This window comes from Chlorocebus sabaeus, chromosome 19, assembly GCF_047675955.1.
Source record: "Chlorocebus sabaeus isolate Y175 chromosome 19, mChlSab1.0.hap1, whole genome shotgun sequence".
Lineage (NCBI taxonomy): Eukaryota > Metazoa > Chordata > Mammalia > Primates > Cercopithecidae > Chlorocebus > Chlorocebus sabaeus.
Genome location: NC_132922.1, coordinates 4336339 through 4363607, shown reverse-complemented (window position 1 = coordinate 4363607; position 27269 = coordinate 4336339). Strand labels below are relative to the sequence as shown.

The 27269-nt window shown below is 52.6% G+C and overlaps 1 protein-coding gene and 1 pseudogene across 3 annotated transcripts in view; both read right to left on the bottom strand.

The window, feature by feature from the left end:
• CELSR1 (cadherin EGF LAG seven-pass G-type receptor 1) overlaps positions 1-27269 on the bottom strand; it is a 188435-nt gene that overhangs the window by 102886 nt on the left and 58280 nt on the right. For all 3 annotated transcript variants that reach the window (XM_038007303.2, XM_073006587.1, XM_073006586.1), the window contains exon 2: positions 6623-7261. In XM_038007303.2, the coding sequence (XP_037863231.2) occupies positions 6623-7261 (639 nt within the window). The remainder of the gene's footprint in view (positions 1-6622; positions 7262-27269) is intronic.
• On the bottom strand, positions 24130-24746 carry LOC103223499 (protein FAM136A pseudogene; annotated as a pseudogene).

The following is a 27269-nucleotide window of genomic DNA, read 5'->3' as shown; positions in this document are numbered from 1 at the left end:
GAATAAACTGGACCTAAGAAAGAAGCCCTGGCCCACTGGTGCATACAGGAGGGGCACCCAGGTCTGCCTTTATCCAGACATGAGGTGAGTGAAGGTGACTTGCTGCTGTCCCCACCCAAGATGTTCAGCCTTGCAGAGAAACCCGCCTTTCCTGAGATATCGGAGCTGCCGCTCGGGAATGCGCCCCATGGGAAGACAAAGACCTTACTGTGGTGACAAATCACCCGTTCACGGCGTGGAGAGAGATGAGGAAGGGAAGTGCTTCCCGGGAATGCCCAGAGGCTTGGAGCCCATGCTCCCGTTCAGGGCTGTGATAAGCATGAGAGCAGACCCACGTGGGAGCTTAGCCAGTGCCCACACGGGCGGGACAAAGTCAGACATACCTCAGCGTCCCCTAGGAAGGGGCAAAGGAGACAGGGAAGGGAAGTGTGCGTTCTTGGAGGGTCCTGTTCTTCCCAGCTCAACACCAGAGGCAGCACAGGCGGCACTTGGACCATATACAGAATGAGTTTCAGGCCCCGAGGGCATTATCTCCGGCCTATCTGGAGGAGTGGGATGGCCAGCCCTTGTCTCATTTGCACATGGTACCTGCTGCAGGCCCGTGGGCATGTTCTGTTGGGCAGACGACGCTGCTGTCTGCATCCAGTGCAGAGGGAGGAAGGTGACAATGGCAAGCAAACACCGCCATGGGGGCGAGGGCTGCAGGGAGGACAGAGGAGCAGGGACAGGGAGGGAACATTCAGGGAAGACCTGGGGGAAGGTGCGCTGGAGGGGCAAGTGCCACGGTGAGAGGGGCCAGTGTGTGTCCCGAAGGCCAGAGTGACCTGAGCATGGGGAGCCGGGGGTGAGGCTAGACCTCTGAGTGCCACAGGCCCAGTGACTGCACTTTATACTGGAGCACCGGTCACCCCAGGAAGGCGTGAACACTGATGTGACAAACGCGTGCACTCTGGGCGCTCTGTGAAGAGGGAATCGTCAGGGCAGGATGAGGGGGGCAGGGAGGGCAGGAGGAGGCCCAAGGTGATAACATGAAAACAGGGACAGGCAGCAGAGAGAAGAGCTGGGCTGCGGAGGCAGAGTCATTGGGCTGTGGCAAGAGGCTGAACGTGGGGCCAAGGGGCATCCACCGCGAGCCCGTGGGCTGAAATGAGGGATGGGGAGAGGAAGCAGGGTCAGAGCAGGGAGTATGTGGAGTTGGTACTGGGGACGTCCTCCAGGGGACGAGAGGGGAGAGGCTGGAGGTCCGGGGCATCCGACCCTCCCAGGGGCGGCTGTGAAACTCGCCTCTCACAAGAGATCCCCGAGTCGGATCCCGGACCTGCCCGCCCGGTGCTGCACCTGGGTGTTGACAGAACTGGGATGACAACGGTCCCACCTCCTGGGTTGTCACAGGGAAAGGCAGAGGAAGAGCAGAGCCCAGGACTTGCGTTCTTGGTAATCAGTAAAGAGTACTGTTCCTAGGCTTTTTTTTTTTTTTTTTTTTTTTGAGACAGTCTCACTCTGTCGCTCAGGCTGGAGTGCAGTGGCGTGATCTCGGGTCACTGCAACTTCCGCCTCCTGGATTCAAGCGATTATCCTGCTTCAGCCTCCTGAGCAGCTGGGACGACAGGCACCCGGCCACCACGCCGGTTAATTTTTTGTATTTTTAGTAGAGACAAGGTTTCACCGTGTTGGCCAGGATGGTCTCAATCTCCTAACCTCGTAATCCACGTGCCTCGGCCTCCCAAAGTGCTGGGATTACAGATGTGAGCCACCGCACCCGGCCTCTTCCCATTTTAGTAATGAGTGAGTGGTCGTGATTGTTTAATTAGAGAGAGGAGACACCAAGAGCAGCACCAGGATTCAAAACCGAGTTCTAAGGCCAGGCCTGATTTAATGAGGCCAGGTTTCTTGTGGGGAAGGAACCGTGTCCTCCCAGCCCCTCGGGAGCAAGGTGAACAGCTGTGAAGCCGCTCCTGGGCCGCTGCAGACCGCCCACCACACTGGCCCTTTGAACCGGCACAGAAGGTGCCTTTTACAAAATGCTGTTAAAGAAATAATGCAAGAGGGGCTGGGCGCGGTGGCTCAAGCCTGTAATCCCAGCACTTTGGGAGGCCGAGATGGGTGGATCACGAGGTCAGGAGATCGAGACCATCCTGGCTAACACGGTGAAACCCCATCTCTACTAAAAATACAAAAAAATTAGCCGGGCGTGGTGGCAGGCGCCTGTAGTCCCAGCTACTCGGGAGGCTGAGGCAGGAGAATGGCGTGAACCCAGGAGGTGGAGCTTGCAGTGAGCCGAGATAGTGCCACTGCACTCCAGCCTGGGGGACAGAGCAAGACTCCGCCTCAAAAAAAAAAAAAAAAAAAAAAAGAAATAATGCAATAGGAAGGATCTAAGCTGGTAAACCTGGCCGTTCCACCCTCAAGGGTCTACAGCTGCAGCTCAGAAGCCAGAATGCCCGGGTTTGAGTCCTGACCCCACCCGCCGCAGGGCCAGTACCAGGGTCCTTGCCCTCAGCAATGAGGCCGGTTCTCTGCCGTGGGGCGGTCCCGTGCACTACAGATGCCAAGCAGCATTCCTGGCTTCATCCCTCTAGCACCCCCGCCCCCAGCCGTGACAATCAAAAAGGTCTGATTTTGTCAAACGTCCCTGGGGACAAAATCACCCCCAGTGGAGAACCACCGGGCTAGAGGCTTTGATGTCTTGTACCCATTATAAAATGGGGTCCTAGAGCTGCCTCGAGAAGTAAGTGAGAAAATACGTGTAGAATCATCTAGAGCAGTAACCAGCACAGCAGAGCACTCACTAAACATTCGCTACAGTCCGGCCAGGCGTGGTGGCTCACGCCTGCAAACCCTGCACTTTGGGAAGCCAAGGCACGTGAATCACGTGAGGTCAGGAGTTTGAGACCAGCCTGGCCAACATGGCAAAACCCAGTCTCTACTAAAAATACAAAATATTAGCCGGGCGTGGTGATGCATACCTGTAGTCCCAGCTACCCAGGAGGCTGAGGCAGGAGATCACTTGAACCTGGGAGGTAGAGGTTGCAGTGAGCTGAGATCACACCACTGAACTCCAGCCTGGGTGACATAGTGAGACTCTGTCTCAAAACATGTGCACGCTCGCACGCGCACACACACACACGACCATTAGCTACAGTCCCTGCCATCCTGAGGGACAGAGACAGGGAAGTGTGTGAACCACACCCAGCACGGGGGTCGACCGACAAAAGCGTAAACAAGACACCCAGGAAGCTTCAAGGGAGGAAACCTATGATCCATCCGAGGAGGTCGGGAAACTTCCAGAACCTTCTCAACAGAGGACAGCTGCTGAAGCAGATTTTCAGGGAGGCCCGTGATGGCAGATGGATGGGGAGGAGACGCGTTTCAGATGAAGGGATGGCAGGTACAGAGGGGAGACGGAACAGGGCCCTGCGTCTGGACCCACAGGAGCCAAGTCGGAGCCTGCCCCATGTCCTTGAGCAATTTAACAAAAAGCAGAACTACACTGTTTACGAAGAGACCAAGGGGCTGAGAACCGAGGAACACAAGCCCATGCTTCTCACGGTTGATTAGAACTCTCTGCGGAGCAGAGAAACTGGGAGGGCGTCCCAGGCACATCTGAGATGCCGGAGCCTTAAGGCTTCCTATCCTCGTCCCTTCGGAGAGTGGGATGGCGGCAGACCCCAACCACAGTCCCAACGCTGTGAGCGGGCGGCAGCCCTCCTTTCCCTGCAAAGATCAGGGGAATCCACAGACCCTGGGGACTTGGACTTCTCGAAGGCCCAAATGGATTTCAGGGACATGGGAGAGCTGTCAGTATTTTCTCCAGCATCAAATTTGTTGAGCTTTTCCTGAAATTAATTGCTACTTCCTTCATCCAGCTCCTGCTGTCTCCTGTCCCGCAACACAGGAAGCCAGGGGCTTTCAGCAGCCACTTGGGCCGATTCCAGCCTTGCAACCGTGAGGCCCCCGAGCTCGGCTTACCAGAGAGCAAGTAATAAAACCCCTGTGACGACAGCGCCACTTTCATCGTGAATAAATGAGCTCAATTACCTCCATGCAGAAAAAGGAGCGCTTCAAAGGGAAAGAGGGAAAAGGGGAGGAAGAGGGACGGAGTAGAAATAATCAGTCTTAATTAGCCTTATCTCCGAGGGAAATACATATGATAATTTTGGTACCCAAAGAGATTCAAATTAGTCTCATGCCAATCATTACATGTTAGTGGGTCTTATTGGTGATGACAGACTTGGCCGTTCCCCAGTCATTAGTTTTCTAAAAATGACTCTCCTGATGAAAAGAAAACCTGAGAAGCTCAGAATGTGGATATCCCCCAATGGGTCAATCATCTTCAGAGGGGATCTGCTGGCACAGGGATCCCCAGAGGCCTCGGCCACCCCTGCCCAGCACGGCCCCAAGCTTACTGCAGCCTGGACTGGCGGCCTGGGAGGCCGATGCCAGGTCTCAAAGCCACATGAGACGTTGCCCTAAGGCTTCCAACTCGGCTGACAAAGCCAGAGGTGGGAGGTGCTTACATGCTCCCCTCTACCCATGAAAGAGCCAACGGCGCAAATGAACTTGGTCACCCCCCGGAATGGGCCGGGGGAGGTCTGGCTGTGTGCGCTGGCCTGGTATACAGTAGGTACTCAGTATCTACAGAGTAAAGATGGTGCCCTTGCCAACTCCTGGGAGTGCAACAGGCCCCTCCCAGGGACTCGCGGCCATGGCTTCTTCATCTGAAGCAGGAAAGTCGGTGAGCGCCATCCACCCGGCCACATGGCGGGCACTGGCTCGGGGAAGGGGCACTTACCGTGCTGGCCGCTGCTACATCCAAGCTGACGCTTCAGAGAGGCAGAGCAGCCCGCTCAAGGCCGTGAGGGGCAAAGGGGAGGAAGGGCACCTTGGGAAGCTGACACAGAACAGGAATCCACCGAAACTCAGAGCAGGGGAGGGGGCCTGGTTCAGGCCTGCTCATACCTGGAGCCATCCCCGCCCCCAAACCCAACGCAGGTGTGGGCTGTGGGAGGCGGGGGTCTCCCGCCGTCTCTGCCTGCCTGCCTTGCCCACAGCCAAGCCCCGGTATAGCCAGGAATCTAGGATTAGCACTCAGTGAGAGACAGCGGGGCGAGAGCCCCAGATGCAGACGGCACCAACAGACAGCCACAGACTAGCAGGCGTGGGAACACCACGGGGCAGGTGACCACAGTGCCTTCCTTCTACCCGCCGTATGACCAGAGGACCACCAACCTGGGGTGCAAGAGGTCAGAGCCGGGAGCCCCGTTGCATCGGGCTGCCAACACCCACGCTGGTGGTTTTCCCTCCACTTCTGATGCAGAGAACCTTGGAAGCCATCCTTCCCCTCTCTCTGCTCCCCTGCGCTCTTCCTGCCTGATAAATACCTGCTAATACCTCAAACCCTTGTTATAAGCTCGATAAACTTGTGCTATGTGCTGCTAACGAGCAGCTAACGATTGCTCAGGTGTTTATATTAAACAGATTAATCAAGGACTTAGTAGATGGAAGAGTCTCAACGTTATCTCCGGTATGAACCAAATCCCGCCTAATCCCAGAGAGCTTTCAGAAAAAAAAAAAAAAGAGACTATTCACCACTGGGACCATTGTAAACTCATTTTTCAAATGAGCCATCATTTTATGGAACAGACGATCAAAGACCAAAGCAAGATTTGTGGCTGAGATGCAGAGAACGTGTGTTTTTTGTACCTCTCGGGGTGGCTCTTTATTTTTTAAAAACACCGTTGGCTACATTTGGAGTACTTCATCTTGGTGATGAGTCAGGACGTATCAAGGAAAGAACATCTTCAGAAGCGGGGGAATGAGTCACGAAATTTCTACGGTGACAGGGAGCATGAAACAACGGGATTTCAAGACCCAAATGATTAATGGCTCAATGCTTTCCACCCGGTTCCACCGTTTTACGCTAACCAATTAAGCCTGCAATATGGAATAAAGTACTTTAACCTGAGAGCCACTTAAAAGCAACTCATGTCACTTTGTGCGTTTAGGTTTTCTTTTAAGTGTATCTCACCCTGTAACCTTGTCCTACTGTTCTCCTAAAGCAGGCAGTTAAGTCGGGCAGGGGAGGTGAGTAAGCTACAGTCAGGGAAGCCCCAAGCTGGCTAAGAAAGTGCCATTGCTGGCCGGGTGCGGGGGCTCACGCTTGTAATCCCAGCAATTTGGGAGGCCGAGGCGGGTGGAACACATGAGGTCAGGAGTTCAAGACCAGCCTGACCAATGTGGTGAAACCCCATCTCTACTAAAAATACAAAAATTAGCCAAGTGTGGTGGCATGTGCCTGTAATCCCAGCTACTTGCGGGGCTAAGGCAGGGGAATCGCTTGAACCCGGCAGGCGGAGGTTGCAGTGAGCCAAGACTGTGCCACTGCACTCCAGCCTGGGTGACCAAGTGGGACTCCATCTCAAAAAAGAAAAAAAAATGTACCGTTACTGAGATCATCTCAAAGTTCATGGAGCCCACACCTGGGCCCAGCACCCGTCCTCCACCTGTTTTCCCTGGATGGAAGTAAACAGAGGAAACCACCCGAAACCCTCGGCCATGCGACCTGGGGACGCGTGCACAAAGCCAGGGTGAGCCCAGCCACCTGCAGGCCCCAGGCACCTACCAGTGAAGTCCTGGAAGCACTCGCAGGTGTAGCCGCCCTCACGGCTGCGGCAGCGGCCGTTGGCGCCGCACGGGTTGGAGTAGCAGAGGTCGATCTCCGTCTCGCAGTAGTCGCCGGTGAAGCCGGGCGGGCAGCGGCAGCGCAGGCCGTTGATGGGGTGGATGGGCCGGAAGAGCACGGTGGTGGAGCTGAGGAAGGGCGCCGAGCTGTCGAAGCGCAGCACGGACACGCACTTCATGTAGTTCTCGCAGGGCTCGCGCAGGCAGATGTTGTCGTCAAAGGGCAGCACGCGCTGCGTGGAGATGGTGGTCAGCAGCGTCCGGTTCAGGTAGATCTGCTCCTGCAGGTCCTCCGACGGGAAGAACTGGCCGCGGACGCCGCCGGGCAGCAGCGCCGAGAAGGTCACGTTCAGGATGTTGGAACTGACGTCGGTGTCATTCTGGACGTTGAAGACGAAGACATCGTCCTTGGTGGTGGACAACACCGCGGCCACCCCCTCCACGAAGAGGGCCAGCAGCGGGGACAGGAACTTCTCCTGGGACATGTTCTCCAGGCGGACAGTGATGCTGTTGGTCAGCATGTCGTCCGTGATGATGGTGACACGCAGGGTGCAGAAGGCCGTGACGCTGTGGATGCCGTCTGCAGACACAAGGAAAGTCGGGGTCATTCAGATGCTGCCGGAGTCACAGGTCCTACAGGCCCCATCCCAGGAGCAGCCTCAGGCATGCTTGCCAAAGGAGAGAGCATGGGCATCCCCACTCCCCACTCCCCACCCACGACCACCACCTTGACCCTCCCTCCTCCAGAACCCTGGCCCCCACCCCCCACAATCACCACCCTGGCCTCCCTCCTCCAGCACCCTGGCCCCCACCCTGGCTTCCTAAAGCACAGCTCCAATCACATATTTCTCTGGCTCCGAAGCCCTCAGAGGGCCCCAAAGCGCTCAGCAGGGCACCCTGACGACCACTGGGATTCAGCCCCTGACTGCCCGAAACTCCTCACACGCTTTGGTCCAACCACATGGGGACTTGAAGTCCCCTTTTACCTCCTCTGCACCTGCCCTGGCCTCCAGGGATCCTACCCTGCCCAACCTCCCAACAGTTCTTCCTGTCCTCACAGTTCAGCTCAAACTCTGCAGTGCCTGGCAAGCCCCCCGGTCCTGCCCGGGGGATGTCCTCACCGACGTGCTGTGCTGAGAGTCCCACTTAGCTCGGCTACACCCCATGCAAGTCCACATGCCCAGCACACAGGAGGCGCTGAGGAGCACCGCTTTACAAAGATACGCAGTGGCCTCTCAGCCAGCGGTAAACACATCATCACGTGTGGTACTTAGGAGTCTGAGGCCAAGACGGTGGAACACCTTGTTTGCAAAGGCGCGTGCATCACCGGTTCCAGGCCCAGAATCAGACGAGACATTCAAGGGGCGGGCCATGGGTACCAGTGGCTCCCGGGGACAGAGCAGCAGTCCGTGCCCAGGGGCCTTCACCTGCCACCTCCAGGCCCGGGCTCAGATGTGGGGTGGGATTTGCAGAATAGCCTGCCAAGTCCAGGTCCTCCAGGCCTGGCTCGGATTCTGTGTTCCAGGAGCCCCCACCCCATGAGGCCCCTGCCTGTGGCCCCCACGAGAGCTCCCAGCCTGGTTTCCATGGAGTGTGGGGCCCCTGTCACCCCTCAGAGTCGTGGGCCTCAGTAACTGCCCCAGTCAGGAGGACAGGAGACAGGGAGCCGGAGACGGCCAGGCCCTCCACCCTCTTGTTCTGGGGACTGTGAGGAAGTGTCCAGGCCTTTGGAGGGTGATGAGGCCCAGAGGCCGCCTTGTCACCCTGAGCCCAGCAACGTGCCCGACAAGCACAGTGGCACGCGGGGAGCCCAAGAGGAAACAGAACGAGAGCAGCAGGTGGCTCCACACCTGGCACTTTCCCAGCACCAGGAGCCACCAGTCACGTATGAGAGGGACTTAGAGTCATGTAATTTGTCTAAACAACAAAGAAATGCAACCACTCCAGAAGCCACCGAGGCGTCCACGTGCAGCGGACCCAAGATCCCAAGAGATTATAACAGAACCAGCATCACCCCCAGTTCACAGGTGAGGAAAACAGAGGCAGAAGCCAAATTTCACACCCAGGAACGTGGGCCCGGCTGGGGGTGCCCAGCTCCCACCCCAGTAACGACACCCGGCTGGGGGTGCCCAGCTCCCACCCCAGTAACGACACCCAAGCCGTGCCCTGGGTGCTGCTGCTCTGCCAGGTGGCCCTCAGGACAGTGTGGCAAGTCAGGACTCAGAACAGGACATTAATATTTGTACAACCTCGGTGCAGGGAGGTTGCCTCTGGCTCTGGCATAAACCCAGAGCCCTTCGAGGCTACACAGTTGTGTTGGCAACTGCCACAGAGCACCTCCGAGCGGGAAGGAGCAGCCCAGAGGGTGTTCGCAGAGCCCAGAGGCAGAGGACCGGTGGCTGTAGGGAGGAGTGGGGAAAAACAACAACGAGGCCAAAAGGTCCAAGGCAAAGGACATGGTGGGAGACGGCCTCAGAGAGTGCGTTCCTTCCCTCCCCGAGCCCAGGGGCTCCCACTCCGAAGGGGGCCTCCACTCCTCTGCCGTGGAGCAGGGTGGCCCTGAGACGGCTGGATCCCACAGGATGTGACAGGAAACACATCCTCCAGTTCCTGGCCCAGGCCCCAAGAGGGCTGGAAGGTTCTGCCTCTTTCCTCCTGGTGCCCAGACCCCACACTAGAGAGGGCACGTCACGGAGAAGGCAGCACTCCCGTCCAGGGCCCCGGCCAACGGAAGCCCCAGACCCCAGATGTGACCCGCCGGGCTGCTGAGGCTTGAGCCACCCCAGGGAGGGCCCGGACACCACAGAGCAGAGACCAGCCCCTCAATGAGCCTGGCCACACTGTGAGTAGATAATGCGCCCGGAGTTGGAGGCCACTAGGTTTGAGATGCTTTGTCACACAGCACCAGACGACCAAAACCAATACAGTCCACTCATAGACCAACCGCTCATCAACTGAAAACAATAAACCTCACTGCCCAGCAGATACGATGCTAATGTGTTGCTGGTAACCAAACTGTGTCTCCTCAAAATTCTAACCCAAGGTGATGAGTTTTGGAGATGAGGCCTCTGGGAGGTGATGAGGGTTAATGATGAGGTTATGAGGGTGGGGCCCCACGAGGGGATTTGCATCCTCACAGGAAGAGACAGCAGAGAGCTCTCTCCTCTCCTCCACATTAGGACGCAGCAAGAAGGCACCGTCTACCAGTCAGGAGAACAAAGCCCACGGGAACCCGGCCGCGCTGCCTTCCTGATTTTGGACTTGCAGCCTCAAGAACTGTAAGAAAACAAATGTTTGTTGTTTAAGCCACCCAATCTGTGGTATTTTTAAATGGCAGCCCTAGCAGACTGACATATATTAACATAATTCAATTAAAATAAATTAACATGCTAAACAATGTGTTATACAATGTTAACCTAAGTTAATATAGTTTTGCCTTATGCAATGCTCATAAATAACTTTAACTTGCTACATCCCGTTTATATATTCCTTTGCCAAAAATAATTGTAAACATTCAGCGACCCTAAGCTTAAGCAATCATCCCTCTGGAAGCTGAAACACACACACCAAAGACAAAGAAACCACCTAAACACCTATCAGCTGGGAAATGTATAACACAACAAGATGGGCCACACAATGGACTATTACGCTGTCATCAATATCAGTGTGTCTAAAATATGTGCAAATAAAATGAAGGGGATATGCACAGCATGATCCCATTTTGTGAGGGGCTGCTTTACTTATGCACAAACATGTTATATATGTATAGAAAACTCTGGAAGGATGCTGCAGCAACTCCTACAAAGGACATAAAAGGATGGGGTGGCAGAGAGAGAACTGCCTCTCTACTTTATTGCTCATTTTGTGTTATTCAGATGTCTTACAATTAGCATGTACTATTTGGGTTGCTACAAATGCAATTCTTTTTGTAACAAAATAAAAAGATGAGTCAACCACACCTTTGTTCACAGCAGCGCTATTCACAAGAGCTAAAACACGGAAGTAACCCACGTCCACCCACAGATTAATGGATTAAAAAAATGTGGCCCGGCCAGGCGCAGTGGCTCACGCCTCTAATCATAACACTTTGGGAGGCTGGGGCGGGTGGATCACGAGGTCAGGAGTTCGAGACCAGCCTGGGTAATGTGGTGAAACCATGTCTCTACTAAAAATACAAAAGTTAGCTGGACGTGGTGGTGTGTGCCTGTAATCTTAGCTACTTGGGAGGCTGAGGCATGAGAATCGCTTGAACCTGGGAGGCGGAGGTTGCAGTGAGCTGAGATTGCACCGCTGCACTCCAGCCTAGGGGACAGAGCAAGGCTCTGTCTCCCCCCAAAAAAGAAAAATCTTAAAAATAGCCTATGACCCAGAGGCATTGCTTGGCCACAAGCTGAACACCCCTGGGGTCTGCCGGCCTCAGTTTCCCTCCACCATCATCCTCATGTGGCAGCCAGAGAGGTCTTCCTAAAATACTGACCTCATCACCCTGCTCCCTTGTGGCCCCTAACGGCACCCAGCATAAAATCCACACCCCTCTGTCCTGTGGTCCACGTGATCTGTCCCTGTCATCCTGTGACAGCTTTTCCTGCCCCGGGGCCTTTGGACGTCCCCTTGCTGGAGCACTGCCCGCCTTCTCAGACACTAGCTTCACCCCTGGGTCCCTCACTGGAGGACCCCCCATGCTGACCCCTCACTCCCATCTGCCACATCCCAACTTCAGTTCTTGCACGGGAGTGCCAGGGCTCTCTCTGTTTGTTTTTGTTTTGTTGTTTTTTGTTTGTTTGTTTTGAGATAGAGTCTCACTCTGTTGCCCAGGCTGCAGTACAATGACATAATCTCGCCTCCCTGCACCCTCTGCCTCCCGAGTTCAAGTGATTCTCCTGCTTCAGTCTCCCAAGTGGCTGGGATTACGGACGTACGCCACCACGCCCAGCTAATTTTTGTATTTTTAGTACAGACGAAGTTTCACCACGTTGGCCAGGCTGGTCTCGAACTCCTGACCTCAAGTGATCCACGCACTTCAGCCTCCCAAAGTGCTGGGATTATAGGTGTGAGCCACCACACCTGGCCTAGGGCTCTGATTTTTTTTATTTGTTTACTACATCTGTTTCTTTCTCCCTGAGTCCCTGAGGACCCAGAGCCTGTAGGTCTTGTCCCTGCTGCACCCGTCACCTCTAGAACAGCTCCTGGCACTCAGAGCCACTGGATAAACATTTGTGGAAGAAAGGGAAGGAGGGAGGAGCACGGAGAGAGGGAGGGAGAGGCAAAGGGGCCAGAGAAGCATGGTGTCGCTCTAACTCCAACATCAACATTTACACAGACAGCATAATGAGACTCCATTTTTTCATGTAAGCTATTTTTTTGTGCCTGTTTGACTTTTTTTTTTTTTTTAAATGTCCATTACAATAATACAGATAGGGTGCTGTTTACTTCCTCGTGGCAGTTGTTATGAAACATGCTTTTATCTTAAACCACACATGGATGTGTTTGTTCTGGACCAATGTGTAAAGGCCGTACTGATTTTAAGCTAAAAGCCCAGGCCTTCTTGGGGTGCCCTGAGCTACTCTGACCCCCATACGTTGGGTGGAGGCTGCAGCACTGGGGCCTTCCTGGGGGCAGCCCAGGAAGGCACAGCACAGAGAAACACCCTGGAACAAGGATCCGTATTCTAGGGACATCTATCTTCACTCAGGCACAAAACGATGACGTAACAGACAGAAAATAGCATTAAATATTAATGACCGTGAAGTGTGCTAGAGAACATGAGGAATGCCTTAATATTAATCCTAACATCAATTTCCTTCGAGACCACGGCCCTGCCCAGGTTACCCGGCCACACTGAATTTGCTTTTTACTTAAGTAGTCTGGGTTGGATTTTGAACCAACCCGAAGCTTAAGCCTTCAGACACACACATCTAAACGCCACCAATACAGGAATGCTAAGCCAAGCACAGCCTATCCCCACGATGGAATATGACGCAGCGAAACCACACAGTAGCACAAACCTCCGTTTTTGGCAGAGATAGATCAAGACAACATGATGTTAGGTTACAAGAAATAGGCCAGGCGCAGTGGCTCACATCTGTAATCCCAGCACTTTGGGAGGCCGAGGTGGGTGGATCATCAGAGGTCAGGAGTTCGAGACCAGCCTGGCCAACATGGCGAAACCCCGTCTCTACTAAAAATACAAAAATTAGTGGGGCATTGTGGTGCACATCCGTAATCCCAGCTACTTGGGAGACTGAGGCAGGGGAATCACTTGAACCTGGGAGTCGGAGGTTGCAGTGAGTCAAGATGGTACCACTGCAGCCTGGGTGACAGAGTGAGACTCCATCTCAAAAAAAAATAAATAAATAAAAATAAAAAAGGAAGGAGTTACTCTTTCACACAAAACAAAACAAAACAAAAAATGTTTCTACGTGAGCCCAGAGAGCTATCGGCACTGTTGACAGTAGTTCTGTCTGCGTTGCTGATTTTTTTTTTTTTAACTTAATTTTGAAACAGTTTTAGATTTATAAAAAAATTACTAACACAGAAGGTTCCCAGAGATCCCACACCCAGGCCCCTATTAGTTATGTTATTACATTAGCACAGTAGGTTTGGAGGTCTTTTGCTTGTTTGTTTTGAGACAGAGTCTCATTCTGTTGCCCAGGCTGGAATGCAGGGGTGTGATTATTGCAACCTTGAGCCTTCAGCTCCTGGGCTCAAGTGGTCCTCCTGCCTCAGCCTCCTGAGAAGCTAGGACTATAGGAGCATGCCACCATGCCTGGCTGGGTTTTCTGTTTTTATCTAGAGGTGAGGCCTCGCGACGTTGCCCAGGCTGGTCTCGCACTCCTGGCCTCAAGCCATCCTCCCACCTCAGCCTCCCGAAGTGCTGGGATTCACGGGTGTGAGCCGCTGCACCTGGCCTCGGCATTTGTCATAAGGAGTGAGCCGGTACTGACATGTTATTAACTAAAGCCCGTTCCTTCTGCAGATGTCCCTCGTTTCCACCCATTGTCCTCTCCTGTCCCAGGACCCCACACCACACAGCTCCCCTGCACCGTGGTGGCTTCTAGCCTTCCCTGGGTCTGGGACTCGTACAGTTTTCAGGGGCTACGGTCTGTGGCCTTTAGGTGATGATGACTTTCAGCCTCACACTGTCCCCCGTGGTTTTATTTCTGTGCGTTGAGTACAGGTCAGGTTCACAGTTTGGGGTCTGCTTGATTTTGGCAGGCACAGAGCCCGCCCAGCACTCCCTCTGCCCGTGGTCCGGGCATTCCTCCCAGGCCTGGAGCAGCTCCGCGGCACCTCAAAAGCAATCAAGTACCATCCCCTGCTTTCCGGGGAAGGGTGAGTCACCTCATTGTGGCTGAGACGTGGGAAGGAGACAGAGCAGATGGCAGAGCGCGAGGCTGCAGGGCCCTCCTCAGCAGGTGCTGCACAAACCTGAACCACGTCATGGGAAGGAACTTTCTGGGTCTTCATGGAGGTTGGGACCTGTCCAGTCCCCCTGACTTTCGTGAAAGACTTTGCAGTTAGATAATCGTCATCCACGATCGTGTTCCCCATGGTGGGCTCATGGTGTGGGGCAGTGGGGGCAGAGGTCATATCATGGCCTTCAAGGAGCAGGCAGCCCTCAGGGGGCAGGGGGCAGGGGGCAGTGCCACAGTTCCGAGACTCGGTGGCAGGTGATCGGTGGCTGTGGGTGAAGAGCAGCGCAGCCGATGCTGGACGGCCCCAGGAGACAGAGGAGTGGATTTCCTAGGAAGAATGGAGTTTGCCACACCAAGTGGAGGGAACAGTCCTCCTGGGACCGCAACGCATGAAAAGCAGCAAGGCTGGCAAGGCGTGGGGAGCGGGGGAGTCAGTTCCCGGGGCCACGGGAGTAAAGGGCCACTACTGTGCCACCAATACGGGACGTTTGCTCTCTCCATTTTGGAGACCAGGGATCTGAAATTCAGGTGTCGGCAGGGCTGGTTCCTACTGGAAGCTCAGAGGAGGGTCTGTTCTGGGCCCCCTTCCCTGGGGGCTGGGGGTCCAGCAGTCCTTGGCGTTACTTGGCTCCCAGACGCACCCATCTGGCCTTTGCCTCTGCGTCAAGTGGCTATGGCTCTTCCTGTGTCGTCATGCCTCTGTCTTCTGTTCACCGAACTGGAAGCCAGTACGGCCTCAGGTCAGCACCTCAATTACAGCTGCAAAGGGCCTATTTCCAAATAACATCCCACTCTGAGGTTCCAGGCGGATGTGAATTTTGGGGGGACATAAATCGACCCCAGGAATGCAGAGTAGCAGGGAGACGTGGGCATGGAGGCAGGGGGTGGGTGGACCTCCGATTGCCGCCAGCCTTGTGGGCTCTTGGTGCAGGGCAGTGGGGGTGGCTGAAGGGGAAATATCCACAGAGGCATGGACAGGACCCACGCACCACGAAGAACCATCGCTGGCCCCTTGACAGGTGAGGACACCAAGGCACAAGGAAGCTGAATGTGCCTAGTAAGGTGACTCGGGCTGAGCGGCAGGGCCCAGAATAACCTGAGGCCAAGTCCCCACCGATGGTGGACGGGATGACAGAGGGGATGGTCCAAGAGGACCCTACTCCTGGCATGGGAGGGTCTGCTGAGGGCATGGAGGAGGAAAGGCCAGCTTCTGAAACATCCGGGGCCTTGGGGATGACCCTGTCAGATAGAGCCACAGGCAGCTGGAGACGCAGCCAGTGCCGGGAGGGAAGCAGGGGCCCACTGGCTCACTGTGGTCTCCGTCACCACCCCATGCACCACAGCCTGGGGGGCTCCTCCACTCTCCCATCACCAGTGCCCCTCGAGGCCTGGCTGGAGCAGCTCATGATGCCCGGCTGGGGCAGCTCATGATGCCCTCAGGGTCCAGAGTCATCCCCCGTGGCCAGCTGTGGTCTCATCCACAGGGCGTTGCTTGCTGTCCAGCTGGTAAGAGACACAGGGTACGGGCCTGTCCTTCCCGAGGCCTTCATGGCGGGCAGGGAGGGCCCTGCTTGGTGGCTCCTGGTGGCTCCCATTCAAAGCCAGGGAACTTTGAGGTGGTTGTGTACATCTCTCCCTCTTCCGGGTTTGTTTTGTTTTGTTTTAGAGGCCAGATTGGGGCCAGACAACAGGTGCGATGTGTTGATCCTGCTACCTGAGGGCGTCTGGCTTTTCTCTTCCTGGGCAACAACCTAGGACCTGTGTCTCACGAATGCAGGTTCGCTTGACAGGAACAAGGGGACACGTGCTTTCAGGGTTGGGTGCGTAGTGCATGGCAGGATGTCAAGCCATGAGAGGAGGAGTGCACCTCGGACCCAGGAGAGCAGAGTCTCATACCAGCACAAGCGTCTCCAGCAAGCTGGACTGTAGAAAAGCCCAGGTACTGCTCACGATGCCTCGGGAACAAAGTCCTGTGTTGGCCTTGCAGTCAAGATAAAGGGCCCAGCTCTGCCCAGGGTTAGGGGTGGGGAGGGCAGAGCCAGCCTCCTATTCCTCCTTGTCCCCACCTGCGCCACTGGCTAGACAATGGAGAAGGAGGAGCCCTTCTCACACCCCAAAGAAGCCCACACCTTGGTTTCCTTGGTTTCTCCTCTTTGGAATCCAAGTCCGCACCCTGTAACCCCACCACTGCCACCCCCTCGGGTTGCTGCAGGTGGGTCCTCACACGTCCTCCCCTGTTGGTCCCACCTAGTCTTAGCCTCAGACAAGCACCCCCAGCAGCCAGCACCCACCCCGACCCTGCCCCAGTGTCTGGTCCCAGTGCCTGGTCCTGACCCCTAGACATTGTGTAAAACTCAAATAAGTGTATTTAATATATCCATTAATTGCACATTTATCATTTCTTTGTGGTGAGAATGTTCAAAATCCTTTCCTCTAGCTATTTTGAAATATATAATACTATTAACCATAGTTATCCTACTATACAATAGAGCAACAGAACTTATTCCTGCCATCCTACTGTAACTTTTCACTCTTTGACCAATCTCTCTCCAACCCCCTCTTCCTCCTCACCTCCCCGGATTATGGTGATCATTATTCTATTCTCTACTTCTTTTTTTTTTTTTTTTTTTTTTTAGACAGAGTCTCACTCTATCATCCACCCTGAACCCAAGCTGCAAGTCCCAGGCAAGTCACTTAACTTGTTGGGGAGGCTGCTGGGATCTGCTGAGAACACCAAACCGCTTCTCCCATGGCCAAGCACAGATCAAATGGAAACGCACAGGCAGGCCCTGGGAAGCCCATCAACGGGCAAATTAGGAGCATGTTAAAAGCTCTGAAAAGCTTCTAGAGCTTCAAATATGCAATCATTCAAATACGTACACCATTTTATCTTGCTGCATGATTCTGTTTCCAAGGCACATTTTTTCATTTAACATCCTTCCTCGTCTCCTAAATTACAAAATCCTAGAAATGACAAGAATTATTCTGTCACAAGATATGGAGGACAGCACGAAAGAACCACATGCCCAGACCATCAGCATTAGATGAGTCAGGATAAACATTACACATTATTATTGCTGAAAACACCCAACTTCAGGTAGCACAAGAAGTAAAGAGGCCTTAAAAAGGATGGACACCCTGACACACACTACAACACGGATGAGCCTTGAAGACATCACACTGAGTGAAAGAGGCCGGTCACAAAAGGACAAATACCGTCTGCTTCCACTTACGAGAGGTTCCGAGAATAGTCAAATCCACAGAGACAGAAAGTAGGATGGTGGGAGCCAGGGACTAGGGGAGGGCCATGGGGAGGTGGTGCTGAATGGGGACAGAGTCTAGTTTGGGAAGATGAGGAAGTTCTCGAGGTGGATAGTGGTGACAGCTGTGCAACAATGTGAATGCACTTAATGCCACTAAACTGCACACTTAAAAATGGCCAAGATGGTCGTTTTATAACGTTTATTGCAACTAAAAATAAATGAATGAATGGGGGGAAAGAAAGGAGGAGAAATGAAGCTACGAAGACACCTAAAACCTCCTTCTCAATGTCACTCCCACATTTATTATTTATGATAAAATCACATAATCCTCGATAACACTGATTAAGAAATGTTCTCTCCTGATTTCATGTATAAAATAAAGCTCATATCCCAAGGCAGATGTTAGAATCTAATTCAGGATTTAATACTATTAAGCTGTTCCATGTTATTCCAATGCAGCTCATCATGTCTCTGCTTGATGGAACCTTCTGGAAGCCTGAAATCATAACAGGCCCCACTGTGCCCCAGGAAGGTGTGTTCACACACCAACACGGCCAGCCCAACCCCAGCCTAAAGAAGTTGTGGGCTGAGACGCTGAGCAAGTGCATTCTTGTCAGGAGGCAGAACTTTCATTTAAGAGTTAAGGATTGCTTCCTCAGAAAGTTCAACATAGAATTAACACATTACCCAGAATTCTATCCCCAGGTGCAATTCAAAACAATTGAAAACATACATCCACACAACTTGTACATAAATGCTCACCACAGCATGATTCACAATAACCCAAAGTGGAAACCCAAACATCCACCCATGTATGAATGGACAAACCCGGTATCTTCCAATCATACAACAGAATACTATTCAGCCATAAAGAGGAAGTAGGCTGGGCGTGATGGCTTATGCCTGCAATCCCAGCACTTTGAGAGACCAAGGTGGGCTGATTGCTGAGCTCAGGAGTTCGAGACCAGCCTGGGCAACATGGTGAAACCCCATCTCTACCAAAACACAAAAACTTAGCCGGACATGGTGGTGCACACCTGTGGCCCCAGCTACTCAGGAGGCTGGGGTGGGAGAATCGCTTGAACCCGGGAGGCAGAGGTTGCAGTAAACTGAGATGATGCCACTTCACTCCAGCCTGGGCAACAGAGTAAGATTCATCTCAAAAAAAAAAAAAAAAAAAAAAAAGGGAGGAAGTACTGACCAGGCTACAACATGCGTGAAACTCACACACCTGCCAAGTGAAAGAAGCCAGACACAAAAGGCCACATAATCATGGTTTCACTGATAGGAAACACCCAGAATCCACAGAGGCAGAAGCCATGCTGGTTGCCAAGAGCAAGGGGCAAGATGGACCGGAAGTGATTAAGCTTACTTGGTATGGGGCTTTCTCAGGTGATGAGAATGTTCTAGAACTGCACAGAGGGAGAGGTTGCACAACATCATGAATGTAATAAATGCCACTGAAGTGTTCATTTTAAAGTGGTTAATTCTGGCTGGGGTGGTGGCTCACGCCTGGAATCCCAGCACTTTGGGAGGCCGAGGCTGGCGGATCACGCGGTCAGGACATCGAGACCATCCTGGCTAACATGGTGAAACCCCGTCTCTACTAAAAATACAAAAAATGAGCCGTGCATGGTGGCGGGCGCCTGTAGTCCCAGCTACTCAGGAGGCTGAGGCAGGAGAATGGCGTGAACCCGGGAGGCAGAGCTTGCAGTGAGCCAAGATCGCGCCACTGCACTCCAGCCTGGGTGACAGAGCAAGACACCGTCTCTAAATAAATAAATAAATAAATAAATAAATAAATAAATAAAGTGGTTAATTTTATCTTATGTGAGTTTCACCTCAATTTTTTTAAAAGGAAAAGAGTTAAGAATTGATTCTTAGTAAAACTTTGTCTCATTTTGGCGTGAGATTGTCCAAAAGGAGAAAGCAATTCTAAAGGGTATTTCAAGAAAAATTTCCTTCAAACCAAGCTGTCAATGAAGTCAGAAATGAACAGACATTCTAAGACGCGGAACCGCTTCTCCTCCTAAGAGCAGGAAGCCACTTTCCGACCCTGGAGACACCCACTCCCCCACCTTAAAGATGCTGAGTATGGCTTGGGTAGAGCCAAAGTCGCCATCTGTTTACACCATGAGCTAAATATCATGGGAGAAGCCCACAGAGGCCCACACGCCGCAGCGAAGGCACCAGCCGGGACTTCGACAGAAATCAAACACCTGGAGTTTGATCAGGGACCTTCCGTTGTCTCTGCTTTGCTTCAAGTCCTCACAGAACAATCTGAAGGCATTTGTTTGCTGAACAGGAATCCAAACGTCTGACCACAAGAAACCCCTTGTTGGGGAGTGCCGGGAACTCCCGTGGGGAGACACTGAGTGATCAACAAGACTGTTTTGGTTTTTTTGTCTTTCTGGCTTTTTTTTTTGAGACGGAGTCTTGCTCTGTCACCAGGCTGGAGCGTGGTGGCGCAATCGGCTCACTGCAACCTCCACTTCCCAAGTTCAAATGATTCCCCTGCCTCAGCTTCCCAAGTAGCTGGGGCTACAGGTGTGTGCCACCACACCAGGCTGATTTTTTGTATTTTAGAGTAGAGATGGGGTTTCACCATGTTGCACAGGATGGTCTCGATCTCCTGGCCTCATGATCCACCTGCCTCTACCTCCCAAAGTACTGGGATTACAGCCCTGAGCCATGGTGCCTGGCCAAGCCTGCTTTAAGATAAGAAAAGGAGGAACCCCCGGGCTTCAGCTTGCAGGGCAGATTCCCCATGGCAGCACTGTTGACTCTTGTGGGGGCTGGATAACTCTCTGTGGGGTGCCAGCCGCCGGGAGGATGCTGGGCAGCATCCCTGGCCTTCACCCACTGGATGTCAGCAGCACCCCCACCCCAGGCTGTGACAACCACACGCATCTCTGGACAACGTCTGCCAGGGCAGCAGCGCACCAGCTGACAACCCCGCCCTCGGAAATGATGATCCAAACCTCTGGACCGCTTCCGGCCTGAGACTCTCAGCCGGTACCAGGAGCCCAGGAAGCACAGAGCTCAAGGCTCCTTGGCTCAGCACCCGGCTATGCCAGACCACTCGGGCCTTTATGCCTCCCAACAGTGCCGTCTGGGGCATTCCCCTGCCAGCTGGGCCCTGAGAGTGACACGGGTTGGGCCAACGGGGAGCCGTTCCAGCCTCGCTCTTCCCTGCCAGAACCAGAAAGTCACCTCTCTGTCCCCGTCCTGGAAAAATGGGCCAAGTTCCCCGAGGCAAAGATTAAACAACAAGGCAAATTTAAAAGAACAAGTGGGCGGCTCGTTCTGAGCCAAATGACGCCTTCCAGCACGACAGCCCGGCCCTGAGCACCTGCCAGGGGACAACCATATGTTCCCGGGCCCGAAGTGTCCACAAGCCACTGCCAGCCGAAGAGAGCTGTGGACAATAAAGATGAGAACTTTTTTTTTTTTTTTTTTTTCAGATGGCGTCTCGCACTGTAACCCAGGCTGGAGAGCAGTGGCGCAATCTCGGCTCACTGCAATCTCCACCTCCCAGGTTCAAGTGATTCTCCTGCCTTAGCCTCCCTAGTAACTGGGATTACAGGTGCACGCCACCATGCCCAGCTAATTTTTTTGTTGTTGTTGTTTTGTTTTGTAGTTTTAGTAGAGCCAGGCTGGTCTTGAACTCCTGACCTTGTGATCCGCCCACCTCGGCCTCCCAAAGCGCTGGGATTATAGGTGTGAGCCACTGCGCCCAGCTGAAGATGAGATGTTTTAGCAGACACAGCAACCAGCCCAACCCAGCCCTGCAGCAGGTCCTGCTCAGAGCTCTCAGGTTTTTCAGCCACTGCTCACCACAGGCCCAGGGAGTCAGGAACGACCAGGGCCAGTCTGGAACATTCCAGGCTCCAGGTCTAAAAGTGCCATCCAGCACCCAGCTACACTCCTCATCCAGCCACCTCAGTGGCCAGAGCAGCAGGTGACCCTCGGCCTCCCTCTGCATGTCCCTGTGCCATTCTCTCCATCTTCCTCCTCTCGTTGCCCGGACTCCCGCACGCTCACACCTGCGGCTGGTGCAGCATCTGCCGACAGATGCTCCCAGAGTTTTGCTGAATCCTGGGAGCTTCTCTCTCTCCAACATGACCTGCTGGACTCAGGTCTGTACCGACCCCCATGCTTGTCAGCAGTGCCTCTGCAATGCTGACTCATCTCTAGGGACAGGGATCAAACACCCGGAGTTTATCAGGGACCTTCCGTTGTCTCTGCTTTGCTTCAAGTCCTCACAGAACAATCTGAAGGCATTTGTCTGCTGAACAGAAATCCAAATGTCTGAACCCTTGTTCAGGAACCCCTTGTTGGGGAGTGCCAGGAACTCCCATGGGGAGATGCTGAGTGACCAACAAGCCTGTTTTGTTTTTTTTTGGTTTTTTGGTGTCAAGCCGCTCCTATCCCTGAGCCCGAAGGCCCTCCTGTGCAGAAAGGCTGCAGTGGCTGCCAGGGGAAAACTGTCTGGGCCCTGCCCTGGCCCCTGCCACTGCACATGTGCCTCAAGCAGACGCCTTGTCTTTGGGAAAAAGCTTCCCGTGGTGGCCGAACCGGCACTGCAGCCATGTCCCCCGCGAGGTCGTCACAGAGCCAGAGACCACAACTGGGCAGGAGATGCCGGGTTCCAGGGGTCACGGATAGTGAGCTGAGCTGAGACTTTTTGTGGCTATCTAGACTTTTTTTTGGGGGGGGGAGGGGCGTAGAAAATTAAACCTTATTTATTTATTTATTTATTTTTTTTTTTTTTTTTTTTTTTGAGACGGAGTCTCGCTCTGTCGCCCAGGCTGGAGTGCAGTGGCGCAATCTCGGCTCACTGCAAGCTCCGCCTCCCGGGTTCACGCCATTCTCCTACCTCAGCCTCCCCAGTAGCTGGGACTACAGGCGCCCGCCACTGCGCCCGGCTAATTTTTTTATATTTTTTAGTAGAGACGGGGTTTCACCATGGTCTCGATCTCCTGACCTTGTGATCCGCCCGCCTCGGCCTCCCAAAGTGCTGGGATTACAGGCGTGAGCCACCGCGCCCGGCCAAACCTTATTTATTTTTAAAGCGAAACCACTAGGAAAATATATCACAGCCGGGAAGCAGCAAATGGACAGGTTGTCTTATCATTTCAAGCAATAAGCTGGTGAAAATACAATGAGGTTGCTATCAAAAGAATAAAGTGCCATGCCAGGGCAGGAACACTGCAAGCTACGAAAGCCCCAGGCAGAAATGGCATTTGGTAATGGGGGCTGCCTCTCCTTTGCTCTCAGGGAGTCAGCTCATCCTAGCCCAAGTTGCTTCCTTTTTCTCCCTTGAATTTCCTGTTGCCAGGGGTTTGTCTCGACTGGACTCTGTTAATTCAGAGGGCTAAGTAGACAATGCTAGGTTTAGGTCTTCATTCCATCTGTTCCATAAAAACCAGGTTTTTCCAAATCCAGTACTTCATAACTCTGTTATAATCAAGTAGCCAAACGCTCCTCTTTTACTGTTCACTCCTATATACTAGTATATATCACAATCAAAACCCCCTTCTCTTCACGGGCAAAGTGTTACTGCAAAGACTGTCCTGTCATTTTGCTACATACAGCCTCAGGGCCAATCAGCCAGTAATCCTGCTTCCCATAATGAGTGTGTCATCGCCTCTCATGTTTTTGCATGGTCTCCAGGCTGAAAGATGCAGATGTCATAATTTTAAGAAATGTACATCCACATCCTGATGACCAGAAATGGGGATCCACAAGGAACCTTTCAAACTTCTTTTTTTTTTTTTTGAGACGGAGTCTCACTCTGTCGCCCAGGCTAGAGTGCAGTGGCGCCATCTCGGCTCACTGCAAGCTCCGCCTCCCGGTTCACGCCGTTCTCCTGCCTCAGGCTCCTGAGTAGCTGGGACTACAAGCGCCCGTCACCATGCCTGGCTAATTTCTTTTTGTATTTTTAATAGAAACGGGGTTTCGCTGTGTTAGCCAGGATGGTCTCGATCTCCTGACTTCGTGATTTGCCCACCTTGGCCTCCCAAAGTGCTGGGATTATAGGCGTGAGCCACCACGCCTGACTGGAACCTTTCAAAGTTCGTATCCAAACGAGTCTCCCTCCCAATTCCACATCTTAAAATCAACTTGTATGACCTTGTATAAATTACACAAAACCAGGAAAACAAAGACACAGAAAACTTTTTTTCCTTCTAAGTGAATGACCTCATGGATTGTGTTTCACAGCTTATGGAAAATGATGTGGAGACACTCCTGGTAAACAGGATGTTGGCAACGAAGAGGAAATATCTCTCTTCAAACTCCACCAACTCTAACCTGCCAGCCTGTTGGTACCTGTGTAGTAAGAAGAGTCCGGTACCTTGGAGGGCTCTGGCTTGTTACAGGGGAGATCCTTACTGCCAGGACAAGCACTGGCCCAGGAAATATAAGCTCTAAAACTCTCCTGTAATATCTCTGACCCAATTTAGCACCACTTTTTTCCATTTCATTTTTTAGGACTAAAACATAAAAGAACCAGTGTCCAGAGGCAAGTGACATAAGCCTTACACTTACGGCCATCCTTCATTTCTTCATTCATAAACTTTGCTTAAAAGACTAAAATTCCGGCCAGGTCCAGGGGCTCATGCCTGTAATCCCAGCACTTTGGGAGGCCGAGGCAGGTGGATCACGAGGTCAGGAGTTTGAGACCAGCCTGACCAACATGGTGAAACCCTTTCTCTACTAAAAATACAAAAATTAGTTGGGCATGGTGGTGCACACCTGTAGTCCCAGCCACTCAGAAGGCTGAGGTAGAAGAACAGCTTGAAACTGGGAGGCGGAGGTTGCAGTGAGCTGAGATCACACCATTGCACTCCAGCCTGGGCAAAAGAGCAAGACTATGTCTCGGGGGAAAAAAAAAAGACTAAAATTCCCAATTCCTTATAAAAAATATATTCTTGTCCTTGGCCCCGATGGCCACTGGCAAAAACTTTTATTTCCCAATGGATGAGAGAGCTTGTTTCATCTTCTCGGTCATAGTTGGGATGAGGTGCATGTGGTCATGCACACATTTGGTCACACAACCGTCCAGCTTCTGCTTCACCTGAAGCTCCTTACTCCCAGCATCTATTGAATATTTGGCTTTGTCATTGCAACGCATGGTACACTGGACCAGGCGGTCCTGGAACTTCTCCAACTCACTGGTGACCAAAGCCTGGGCTTGAGCCAGGGGCACATAGCAGCACTTAATGCACTGGTGCACCTGCTGCATGGAGGCCTGACTGTCCTCACAACAGCTGGTGCTGCACTGGAACATGAAACCCTGTATCTTCCAGATGTTCTCTCCCTCCGGACTCTTCACCATGGAGTCCACTGCCTCCTACACCTTCAGCTGCTGCAGCTCCACCATGGCGACCCCATGCTGCCCCAGTTATTTGGACTTTTATAAATCTTTTTTTTTTTTTTGAGACGGAGTCTCACTCTTGCCTAGGCTGGAGTGCAGTGGCATGATGTCAACTCACTGCAGCCTCCACCTCCTGGGTTCAAGCAATTCTCCTACCTCAGCCTCTCAAGTAGCTGGGGGGTTGCAGTGAACTGAGCTTGTGCCACTGCACTCCAGCCTGGGTGACAGAACAAGACCCCATCTCAAAAAAAAAAAAAAAAATTATCTACAGGGTCCTTCATAGGGAACTCACAAGATGATTCTCTAATCTCTACAGAAGACCAATAGGTCAAGAATAGCCAAGGTATCCCTGGAGAACAGGGGAGGGGAACAAGCTCTATCTGATGTCAGGACTTATATAGACAAAGGAGTGCTGGCATGGAGCAGACCAACAGACCAATGGACAGAAGTTGGAGCCCAGAAACAGGTCCACACACACACACAACAGAGTTGGCAACTGGGAAAGAGGAGCATTCCCACACATGGTCCCAAGCCACTCAGCTGTCTACATGGCAGACAAAGTGAAACTAGATCCCTACCTCACACCAAGCACAAACATCAATTCCAGGTGAACTAAGGACTTACATGGGAAAGGTAAAGCCTATTTTAGCAAAGATCATTCAAAATTATGTTTATGATCTTGAGATAGGTAAGCAATTCTTAAACATGACATACAAAACACAATCATAAAGGAAAAAAACTATGATTTTGATTACGTTAAAAACAAGGACTTTAAAAAGAACCTTATTAAAAAATTAATGATGAGACATTAACATAAGACACAAACTATGAGACTCGCCTCACTGGGTGTCTTGGGCGTGGTCCTCACAGTTCAGCACACCCTTTTGATGGAAACATGCTCTTCCTGACTTTTTTTTTTTTTTTTTGAGTCTCGCTCCGTCACCCAGGCTTGAGTGCAGTGGCAGCCCACAGGTTTTCCGTTCAAGGTGCTTTCCCTGACAATCCCACTCTGCCACCCACTTCCTCTGTGACCTTGGGCAAGTCACTTAACCTCGATGTGCTTTGGTTTCCTCATTATTAAAACCGGGTAACTGGATTTCCTGCCTCCTGGAGACCACTGAGGATTGCAAGAGCTACATAAGTCTTTGCTCTCAGTATCTGCTATTGCCTCTCCAACTACCCAGGGAGGCAGAGCAGATTCTGCTACCCCCGTGACAAGAGTGGGGCTCAGAGAGGCTCAGGAACTGTGCCCAGGACACACAGCTGTCTATTAGGGGTGCAGGTCACCATCTTCCTGCCAAGGTAGAGTGAGGCCTGCAGTCTCCACGTGTCTACTCAGCTCTTTCACACCAACACTTTCAGAGAGAAAAATAATTATTAACTGCAGAGGCTTAATGAGGATATGGAGCTGCAAGGCTCTCTAATACCAATAATTTGTACCTATTTAAGAGCAAAGGTGTAACAACAAAGGCACTGGCACCAACAGGCTCAGATGCCATATCCCTTGCCTCCAGGTAAAGGAGCACAACTGTCAATTTCACTGAGCACAGAACATTCCCAGGCTCCCATGAGCTCCCACACTCCGCCCTGGCTCTCAGACTCACCTGTAGGGAGGAACGCCCCAGGCCTTCCACCCAGAAATCCAGGGGTACAGGGCAAGAAAAGGGGAGCTGCTAGGGAAAGCCGTTACAACGGTGGGGACAGGTCCGAGGTCTGAACTGGGCACCAGTAAACGTGGCATCCACAGGGCCCACCAGCCCCAGCTGTTCAGTCCCAAGCAAGACCACTGGGAGGGTCCTGCAGGGGACAGAGTCCCACCTTCCACCAGCCCAGCCCAGCCCCTGGCGGCAGCTGCTTCAGGCCCAGCCCTCCCCAGAAATGCAGGGTGCAGCATCTGCCAGGAACTTGGAGGAGCCACCCCTCCTAGCCCTGAAATGTATCCCCACTCAGGGGCACTGAAATCCCTTCCAGAATAATTTCACAGAGACCTCTTTTGAAATGCAAACACTATGGAGAGGCTATATTAAGCCACTGACCCCTCGTGGGGTTAGGGCCTCAAGTTAGAACAGGGGGCAGCCCGGGACAGCCTGGCAAGGGACAGCTGTGCTCATATACCATGAGGGCTACCTGGCCCACTCACTGCAGCACCCCAGAGACCCCGTGGCCATCAGAGTTGCTGGAGTCAGCGCTCACAGGGATCCCGCCGAGGTGCTGGGGAGGTCTGGCTGCTGCCTGAGGTCTCCAAACACTACCGAAGTCCCCCTCCAAGAGCAAGGAGACCATCCTTGTTACTTCCGGGGATCCCTCCCTCCAATTTAGTGAATGGCAAGCAAATCATTTTCTTTGGGGGAAAAGATCAAATACTGGCCCAGACATCTCTTAATTTGCAACTTGCATCGAAACTGCTGAGAACAGAAAAGCTGGGATTTCGTTTTTCTAGTTAAATATTTGCTGAGAAAATTCCAGTCCTAAATTTCAAGAGACTGATTCAGCATGACATTAGAAGGGTGGTTTTAGATGATTAACTAG